At 37.1% G+C, this 9700-nt stretch overlaps 2 protein-coding genes and 1 long non-coding RNA gene across 5 annotated transcripts; 1 reads left to right on the plus strand and 2 right to left on the minus strand.

Moving 5' to 3' along the window:
• Positions 1-451: 451 nt before the first annotated feature.
• LOC106295068 lies at positions 452-2095 on the minus strand. 3 transcript variants are annotated; one of them, XR_001260938.1, is made up of 4 exons: positions 1654-2095; positions 1239-1403; positions 808-1158; positions 452-717 (listed from the first exon to the last, which is right to left on the minus strand). It is a non-coding gene; the product is annotated as an uncharacterized LOC106295068 (long non-coding RNA). The 3 variants fall into 3 exon arrangements; XR_001260937.1 differs by having other exon boundaries at positions 808-1007; positions 1092-1403; positions 1654-2092; XR_001260936.1 differs by having other exon boundaries at positions 808-1016; positions 1092-1403; positions 1654-2091.
• A 270-nt stretch (positions 2096-2365) lies between these two features.
• Positions 2366-6739, plus strand: LOC106295069 (protein NRT1/ PTR FAMILY 7.3). Its single transcript, XM_013730845.1, has 6 exons — positions 2366-2549; positions 3262-3376; positions 4747-4964; positions 5066-5637; positions 5721-6222; positions 6298-6739. The coding sequence occupies exons 1-6, from the start codon at positions 2520-2522 to the stop codon at positions 6703-6705; spliced, it is 1845 nt and encodes a 614-aa protein (XP_013586299.1). The 5' UTR covers positions 2366-2519; the 3' UTR covers positions 6706-6739.
• A 32-nt stretch (positions 6740-6771) lies between these two features.
• LOC106295070 (plastidial pyruvate kinase 3, chloroplastic) lies at positions 6772-9690 on the minus strand. Its single transcript, XM_013730846.1, has 12 exons — positions 9351-9690; positions 8984-9256; positions 8739-8904; positions 8527-8661; positions 8323-8433; positions 8146-8234; positions 8013-8075; positions 7750-7925; positions 7576-7675; positions 7365-7513; positions 7174-7282; positions 6772-7091 (listed from the first exon to the last, which is right to left on the minus strand). Exons 1-12 carry the CDS (start codon positions 9576-9578, stop codon positions 6975-6977), a joined length of 1716 nt encoding a protein of 571 aa, XP_013586300.1. The 5' UTR covers positions 9579-9690; the 3' UTR covers positions 6772-6974.
• Between the last annotated feature and the right edge of the window lie 10 nt (positions 9691-9700).

The following is a 9700-nucleotide window of genomic DNA, read 5'->3' on the forward strand; positions in this document are numbered from 1 at the left end:
TCTATTTTTGTTCATCAAACTCATCTTATATAATTGTTATGTTTAATAAAAATTACAATTTTTGTTTAATTAATCCAGTCATGTATGGGTTTAAATTGGTTTTGGACTTTTAATTTCAAATTTAAATTAGTTATACAAAAAATTTAATAAAATATTATAATATCAATCTAAACAATTTGTAATATTTTTCACAGCATATATGTAGAAGTGCGATTACTTAATACAATTCTAAAGTAATAAACTCTTGGAAAAGATTTTAAAGTTTAAACCAGATATAATTACATAGGATTACTTTGAAGGTGAGGGTAGAGATCTTCGTAAGAGTTTACTATAATTTCTTCGGCAACTCAAGTTACCACTGATATATTCGCTTGGCATAGAAAGACTCTAAACAAATGAAAGTGCCACTCCTTGTGGGGAGAAGTTTAGGAATACTAAATCCCTCACCTGCTGTTGGAAATACCCCCCAATCTCATAGATTCATAGTTAAGGTGACAATTGTTCATCCCCAATGCAACACAGTAGAGATTTTCAAAAGGCACTGGCAAAAGCTATATTAGACATTCTGGCCTGGTTTTGTCCAAAAAAAAAAAAAAGACATTCTGGCTAGGGTTCAAAATTTTCCATCTGTTGGTTTGATTTTGGAAAAGTAAGGGTAGAGATCTATGTAAGAGTTTCTTATAGTTTCTTCTGCTAGTCCAGTTGCCACCAATACACCTACAAGGAGTTCAATATCAGAAATTGTTTGTTTTAAGTGAATATTTGATGCTATAACATTAAAGTATAGAAAATGTGTATAGAACAGACCTCAAAGAGGCTTCTTCTAATCAGAGAGCTGTGTTGTTTATAACTTCTGCTGCAATAGGTATGTGATTCGTCTTGCAACCAAAGGGTTAAAAGCTCCACGTACGAATAATCATAAAATCGACAAAAACATAAAAAACGACAAGACAGTAGTGGTTAATGATGTAACCTTATATTGAACTCCTTTAACTTCTGCACAGACTCTTGAGCCGCTTTCACCGTTTCCAACCAGGAAAGTTAAAACCACAAATAAGAAGCCAAAAGCACTTGATTTAAGAAGAACTCACCATAAAATCTCCGGCGTGGATGGTTCCCATTTCAACAGATTGTCCAGTTTCAAGCTCCAACTGCCAACTGTTTGACTATTTATTCTTTTGTAAAAGTGACATGAGTTAAGAAAGGAAAGAAGAACAATGACTAACAGTCTAACATACATATATACAAATAAACCAAAATTGTTTGGTACTCGTAATGGATCTTGTCTTGTCCTCTTGCCGGCAAGCAATGTATAAATAAGAAGCCAAAGAGCAAACCTGATTTTTTCCACTGGCTGACTTCTGACCCTCTAACATTTTGTAAATTTCGTTGGCTAAGCATACCTGAATCAAAAAATATATATATATATCACTATTAGAAACAAAGAGATGAAACAAAGAGAGAGAGAACCAAGACATGAGACAAAACGTCAAAACCTTTCTCTTAACAAAGAGATGAAATTGATTTTGTCTCAATGTCCATGGTCAACTGGACATCTTTACATCGCAAATCAAACCAGCAAATGCAATCATCCTATAATCATACTTTTAAATTTAAACGTTTAAAATAGTATGATTCTGAATTGGAAATAACCTTGGAATCTGAAGCTTCTCGTGAGCCACAACATACATCCTAAAGTGGACATAACCTTGAAATCAGAATCGCATATCACCAAACTTAATCCAAGTTCCACATGGTTTATCCATAAATCCAATTCGACACCAAGTTTCCCCTGAACTCACCGTTTTTCTATCTACGAGCAACATTACCTTGTTGTTGATTCTGAAGTTCTTCAACACTTCCATCATGAAAGCCTCTTTCGTGTAGAGGATAAGCACCCACCTTAGGTGAACATCACGATATTGACAAATTAAGTATAAATTTTGGATTCCAGTTAGACATAGGTTGATGAGCAATAATCAAAGAAGCATAAGAAAAAATATGGTTTTAAGAATCCAAGAAGGGATTGGAATCGAAGAAGAGAACCCAGTGGAGATGGAGGAGACGTATGCAGAAGGCGAAGCGTATATTAAATTAGATGATAAATTAATTTACTTTAATCGTGAGTAAAAATTATTATCCTAGTGGCATGGAATTGTAATTCTTTAAAAAATGTCATGGTTATTTTATTTTTGTACTCCTGTTTTAATAGACGAAGCTCTCTTTTTTTCTACCATCGTGCTTATATGACTGTATTATTGTATAGGAAATATAATTAAAATAGGTATTGGGCATTTGAGTGTCCCATGTAAAATCAGGACCGTTCAAATCATCTTCCAAACCTCTATTTATTCTCAATCCCCTCTTCTCTACAGCATCCAAGCCTGAACTTTCTTTCTGCTTCTTCCTTCTTCAATTCGTCCTTTGTTATCATTCTCTCCTTCACTTAAGAAAAACACCAAAAATCTATTTCGTTATTATTCTCTTACAAAAACACATATAATCCAATATCATCAAAAATGTCTTGCCTAGGGATATATAACAAAGATGTAAGTACTTTAATTTATAAGCTTTTATATATCTTCAGTTGTTTCTTTTGCTTACTCAGAGTTTAAATTAATGGGCCTTCACTTTTCTTCCTTATAAGATTTTGTTTATATGATTAAGGTTCTTGTTTCTTGAATTACATATGTGACTTAAAATGAATTAGAAAAGGATGTAATTAATAGTATAACTTTTCTTTGGTGGCTCAAGAAGAGCATATCAAAAGGGCATGCTTAATGCAATCGACAGTCACAATCTTTATGTGCAAAATGCGTTTAGCGCAACATCTTTTCTTTTATTTTATTTTTTTCCTACAAACTCTTGTTTTAATCGACAAGCTTTTAATTAAGCTCGATAATAGCTAATCATCTTCGTAACAGCCTCTTTTTGTGCTGCAAATTAAAGTCGAGAATAAATCCAAAGAATCTAAGAAATTGTGCCTACGAAACGAGAATACGTGGCAATGCAAAAAAAAAGTGTGATTCTATAATAATCACGTCAAAATACAGATTCAAATTAAAATCGAAACTAGAAAAAGATGGAAATACAAAAAACTATCGAACTTATGAATCTTCTCCATATCAACATGGCAAAAAGTGGTAGATAATAGATACTACCAGAGGGTTAAACATATATATGTATCTTTCGATCTATGTTTTATATATAAAATGATATAATATTTTGTCAAGTAATAAATTGATATAAATGAAAATGCAGATGATGATGAAGAAAGAAGAAGAAGAAGAAACAAGAGATGGAACTGTGGATTACTATGGTCGTCCCTCTATCCGTTCCAACTCAGGCAAATGGGTTGCTGGCATCATCATTCTCGGTATGTCTCTCTTCTCTAATCACGATTTAAATCGAAAGCAAAAACGACCATAAAACAAAAAAGGACTATCAAACAAGACAATATTGTCTTGAATACTTTACAGCTTCTTTGTACATTTTCTGGTTCATCACGTCCTATATGTAACGTATAAATATGTTATGATATAATGCATATCTAAAAGTGTGTAGATTGATTGACATGCGTACTTATCTTTGAGGTAATAAGTTATCAGAAACTAGGAAAGTGACAACAGAACCAACCAAAAATCATTAAAAGTTAACTTCTAGTTTTTTTAATAAACTTCGAGTTTTACGTTATGTTCAAAAAAAAAACTTCGAGTTTTACGTGAACGTGTCAAGACATATCCATGTGTTCAAACGTAGCCTGCATGTCGTGGTTAAAATCACCAACCACATGACATATGCATATATTTATTTATATATCACTTATACACATAACACGGTGAAAAATATTTATTTTAAATCTAAAACTATGGTTACTTTTAATGCTTTTCGATCATTTTCTGAAAATAATATAAACGCAGCAAAAATTATGTAATAGATGGAATGATTGATTGAGTGCTTTAGTGATACGAATTTAGTTTGTCATTTTAGAATAACTAAAATTGAAAACTTTTAGAGTTGTAAGTGATCCTAAAATTTAACCCAAAAAAGAAATAAAAGTAAGTTTGAGGAAGACGACACTAATATATAATATATTAATATAGTGCAAAGAAAGGCTGTGTTAGTGGAATAACGTTGCCTTACACGTAATTTCCCATCCCGTCTTTCCATGACAGTAGCTTATGCCACGTTCATTTCGTTACATTTTATTTGCAAAACATAAATCCTCTTTTACTCCTAACATTTTTCAGATTTAACTTATAACAATATTGAATTATATTTAGTAAATGTTTTAAAAATTTTGCACCAACTCAACATTTCTCTATATAAATAAAAAATCATAAACATCTTTCTATAATACAAAATAAATTTGAGATTTTTTGGTTGGTCTTCTTTTCTGGTGTGCTTAAGAATCCACCTAATAGATTTAATAAAAAATCACAAGATTATTGGTTACCGATTTGTTATTCGCATGTGAAATTTCACTATCACAGGAAAATTTAATTTCGTTAGAAGGTGGAACTACTATAGAGTTAGATACCATCCAACCAAGTAAATGTTAATTAACATCATCTTGACGAACACGGAACATAGTTTCAATCATTCACAATCATTACCATTCTTCCAATAGTTCAGGTTCCTTTCAAATCAATAACTTGGGTTAACATTATTACCAATAAAAATAATTTTGGTTAACTTACTAAACCAGTTTCTAACCGAATTTTGTTAATTGAACCGATTTAACAGTGAACCAGGGGTTGGCGACGCTGGCATTCTTTGGAGTTGGAGTGAATCTAGTGCTGTTCCTAACTCGCGTTTTGCAGCAGAACAACGCAGACGCAGCGAACAACGTTAGCAAATGGACAGGAACAGTTTACATCTTCTCATTGGTCGGAGCGTTTCTCAGCGATTCTTACTGGGGTCGTTACAAGACTTGTGCTATCTTCCAAGTCATTTTTGTCATCGTAAGTAACATCAATTACAGCATATATGGTGTTGTGTGTTAAAGTGTAACGTTTGACAATTTAAGCTGATTATAACACTTTCTTGGAATGTAAAAACGCAGGGACTTTCATCGCTCTCGCTATCATCATACATGTTCTTGATCAGACCAAAAGGTTGCGGGGATGAAGTCACGCCTTGCGGTACACATTCAACGATGGAGATCACAATGTTCTACCTATCAATCTACTTGATCGCATTGGGGAACGGCGGTTACCAACCGAACATTGCAACGTTTGGAGCTGATCAGTTCGACGAGGAGCATCCTAAAGAAGGGTACTCAAAGATCGCCTTCTTCAGCTACTTCTACCTTGCTTTAAACCTCGGCTCGCTCTTTTCGAACACAATCTTGGGATATTTTGAAGACGAGGGGATGTGGGCACTCGGGTTTTGGGCGTCTACTGGCTCTGCCATCTTGGCTTTGATTCTTTTCCTTGTTGGAACTCCGAGATACCGAAACTTCAAGCCTACAGGGAACCCTCTTTCGAGGTTTTGCCAAGTTTTGGTGGCTGCAACGAAGAAATCATCTATGGAGGCACCTTCCAGAGGGAGGGAGGAGATGTATGATGAAGATAGACAAGGGAAGAATGCTTCAGGAGATACAGGGAGGAGGATAGTTCATACTGATGAATTCAAGTACGTTGCCAAAAAACCGCGGTTTTCACATATACTTCAATGTCATGCAAGTGTTCTAACAGGTTTCTGTTTCCGACTTGTAGGTTCTTGGACAGAGCCGCGTACATCACAGCAAGAGATCTTGACGACAAGAAACAAGGCGGAGTGAATCCGTGGAGGCTTTGTCCGGTGACACAAGTTGAGGAAGTCAAGTGTATTCTTAGACTGATGCCCATTTGGCTCTGCACTATCATCTACTCGGTCGTCTTCACCCAAATGGCCTCTCTATTTGTGGAGCAAGGCGCAGCGATGAAGACCACTGTCTCTGATTTCAAAATCCCTCCAGCAAGTATGTCCAGCTTCGACATCCTTAGCGTTGCCTTGTTCATATTCATATACCGAAGAGTTCTCGAGCCACTAGCCAACAGATTCAAGAAGAAGGATGGAACAAAGGGAATCACCGAGCTTCACAGGATGGGCATCGGGCTTGTGATTGCTATCTTAGCTATGGTTGCAGCCGGGGTTGTTGAATGTTTTAGACTTAAGTACGCAGACAAGAGTTGCACTCACTGTGATGGCTCAAGCTCACTAAGCATCTTCTGGCAGGTAATGAAACACAACCCAACTCCGTCCTAAAGAGGAAACTCTTTTAAGTCCTGACATTGTATCTCCTCATTACAGGTTCCACAATACTCGCTCATCGGAGCATCAGAAGTGTTCATGTATGTTGGTCAGCTTGAGTTCTTCAACGCGCAGACACCAGACGGACTAAAGAGCTTTGGGAGCGCTTTGTGTATGATGTCAATGTCCATGGGGAACTTTGTGAGTAGCTTGTTGGTGACAATGGTGGTGAAGATCTCTACAGAGGATCACATGCCTGGTTGGATTCCAAGGAACCTCAACAAAGGTCACTTGGACAGATTCTATTTCCTCCTGGCTGCGTTGACCAGCATTGACTTGGTTGTGTACATTGCATGTGCAAGGTGGTACAAATGTATAAAACTAGAAGCAAAAGACGAGATGCAAGACATGGTGAGTGATGATGACAGTGATGACTACGAGGAGCCAATGAAGGATTCTAGAGTCTAACTGAATGTGTGTTTGGTTTTCGTTTTTTTTTTTTTTTTTCNNNTTCTTTTTTTTTTTTTTTTTTTCAATGTAACAAACAAACTGATTGATAAATAAAAAGGCTGAATCGGATTGGTCTTTTTAATCGAAAAGACTCTTTTGTTTTTACAGTCATGTGGTTGAATAACTTATATATATATGGTTTCACTACTGTGAGTGACTTAAACAATATTGGATCAAATCGTGTAAGAAAAATAGTCAGAAATGCAGAAGCTCAAGTAGTAAAGACATCAACCTATCTTAATCTTACGGACTTGTATGAGATGTGTTGATTCTTCACGCCAAATAGGTTGCGCACCGCTTTGGACAAGCGTTACATGTTGTCCTTCCTTGAGCATACTCTCGTCCTGAGGATGTACAAAACAAAACAGATCAGTGTTTCTGCAAGGTTGATAGACGAGAAGGGACAAGACAAGATAGTTAATGTACCTGTAGGAGTTTCAAGGAACGGGCATATGTATCTTCTGCGTCATCAGAAAACTCCATGTATATAGGCATGACACCTTGGTAAAGAGCCAGCCTCTGCATTATTCTTCTCCTAAAGGTAAGAACCAAACATATCAATTAAAACCCAATATGTCTGATTAAAAGTTGACATTTTCTGGTAAACAAACACGTACTGGTTTGTGAAGGCGAAAATTGTTGAGGACGGCCGGTAATGGCTCAGAAGCACTGCCATGGATCCAGTTCTCGTGAATACAATGATCGGTGTGTTCAGTGTATTCGCCATTATAGAAGCATGGAAAGCAAACATTTGGCCCATGCGACCCTGTATTAACACTCAACATATGAGTAAAGAACCATACGTAACATTTCTGATGTGTGGAGTACCTTGTAAGCAGTAGTACGGATTGCTGAGGTTCTAACAGGTAGACTAGCCTCAGTTCTCAAAGCCACGGTATGCATCACGTTAACAGCTTTCAGAGGAAACCTGACATAAGAATATCTCAAGATCAGTGTTCTGTTGATGGGAGAGGCAAGTGGGTTTAAGTTGGATTTACGAACTTTCCGTGTGCGGTTTCACCAGAAAGCATGATAGCATCTGCCCCTTCGCGCACTGCAATTGCAATGTCAGATACTTCAGCTCTTGTAGGTGTTGGATGATTAATCATACTCTCTAGCATGTTTGTGGCGACAATCACTGGTTTATGAATGTCCCTGCACCTTCTGATTATCTCTTCCTAAAACCAGGCATGATGGCGAAAGCATAAATACCAACAGAATCTATGGAAATGTTTTTTTTTTGTAAACCATGACTTGGATTTTACCTGTAACAAGGGGACCTCCTCAATGGGAAGTTCAGCTCCAAGATCTCCACGAGCGACCATTGCCTGACAAAGCATTGATAATCATATAAGCTAAGGAAAAATATCATAAAAAAAAAAGGACTCTGCAACTAACCCCATCACAAGCAGATATAATGGAGGGAAGATTCTTTATGGAATCTGCGCTTTCAATTTTCACAATCACAGAGATATCCGCACTGCAGGCTATCAAAACATTTTGAAAGATTCATTAGTTTTACAGAAATTTCACCAATGCTATTGGAGGTAGAAGATATAGTATATGCTTAGTTACTTTTGAGGTAGTTTTTCAACTCATGGACAACTTTAGCATCCTTAACAAAAGAGACAGCATAGAAATCAACTTGGTTGTCCACTCCAAATTTGATGTCTTCCCAATCTTTGTCTGCAACAAGAGCATTAACATTCAAAATCATCCAATTAGAAACCTGCTTGATACAAGAGACTGGAAAAAGAAAAATTAATAGCTGATACAAACCTGTTATGGAAGGAAGAGTGGCACTCTTTCCTCGAACATTCAAGTGACGTCTAGATTGAAGCTCTCCACCGTCAATAACTACACATTTCACCAAATCGCTCGTCTTGGACTTAACAGCTAGTGACATCATTCCACCTAGTAGAAAGCCATATCTTCTTGTTAGAACTAAAACAAAGACTCCAATAGCCACAAAGATATCCAATGTCTCTTACCATCCACCAAAAGTATGTCTCCAACTTCGACATCGTTAACAAAATCATCATAGTTGACACTGACGGTGTCTTTCATGGAGACACCTCTCTTGATGGTAAAATTAAACTCTTGACCCTCTTCAAGGAAGATCGGCTGAGGTACATCCCCACTTCGAACCTCAGGACCCTTCACAAACATATCAGAGAAATAAATAACTTTTTTTTTATTGACAAACGAAAAAAAAAAAGACAAAAGAAGATAGTACCTTTGTATCCAACATGATAGCAATGGCTTTGTCAACAAAGAGAGAGTTGTATTCTTTAACAAGATCAATAGTAATCTGATGAGAAGCATGGTCTCCATGAGACATATTCAAACGAGCCACATTCATTCCTGCTTCCGCAAGTTTCCAAATCATTTCACGAGAGCTAGAGGAAGGTCCAATGGTACACACTATCTTAGTTTTCCTCCTCGAATCATTATGACTTGTTCTTGGCTCCGCAAATTTATATGGCTCCACTGAAGGATCCATCACTCCCTACAATGACCACAAAAATCACATCCTAACGACACTAGTTCACAATACGGGAGCGTGAGAAACAAGAAACGTGAAGGAGCAAATATACACTGACCAAATCGAAAGCGCCATTCTCTGCATACACCTTGACTTTCCGGCTATCTTCATTGGTGTTAATCGATCTGACAGAGAGAGACAGTTGACGGTGAGCGATACCAGACCTTCCGGAGACGCCGATTAGTGTTCTCTGTGGTGATGGTGAAAGGGAAAGTCCAGCGTTCCTGGAGGAGGACAGAGTGCGATCCACCGTCATTCTCGTCGAGATTTGACCTGTCGCCGCCATGTCGTACAACTTGAAGAACAGAGGTCAAGCAGAGGAGAGATAAAGAGAGAGAGAGAATGAGGTTTTGTGTTAAAACTGATATTTAAGAGAGAGAGAGACGGGGGGGGGGGGGGAAAAAAAGG

Source organism: Brassica oleracea, chromosome C5, assembly GCF_000695525.1.
Source record: "Brassica oleracea var. oleracea cultivar TO1000 chromosome C5, BOL, whole genome shotgun sequence".
NCBI lineage: Eukaryota > Viridiplantae > Streptophyta > Magnoliopsida > Brassicales > Brassicaceae > Brassica > Brassica oleracea.

Excerpts from the sequence above, each read along its gene's own strand:
- LOC106295069 (XM_013730845.1), top strand. The coding sequence starts at position 2,520 with ATGTCTTGCCTAGGGATATATAACAAAGAT. Across the intron at positions 4,965-5,065 it reads TCCAAGTCATTTTTGTCATC|GGACTTTCATCGCTCTCGCT; the intron begins GTAAGTAACATC and ends GTAAAAACGCAG. Across the intron at positions 6,223-6,297 it reads CACTAAGCATCTTCTGGCAG|GTTCCACAATACTCGCTCAT; the intron begins GTAATGAAACAC and ends TCCTCATTACAG.
- LOC106295070 (XM_013730846.1), bottom strand. The coding sequence starts at position 9,578 with ATGGCGGCGACAGGTCAAATCTCGACGAGAATGACGGTGGATCGCACT. Across the intron at positions 7,926-8,012 it reads AGGAGGTCCCCTTGTTACAG|GAAGAGATAATCAGAAGGTG; the intron begins GTAAAATCCAAG and ends GCCTGGTTTTAG. Across the intron at positions 7,283-7,364 it reads ATTTTCGCCTTCACAAACCA|GAGAAGAATAATGCAGAGGC; the intron begins GTACGTGTTTGT and ends TCTTACCTTTAG.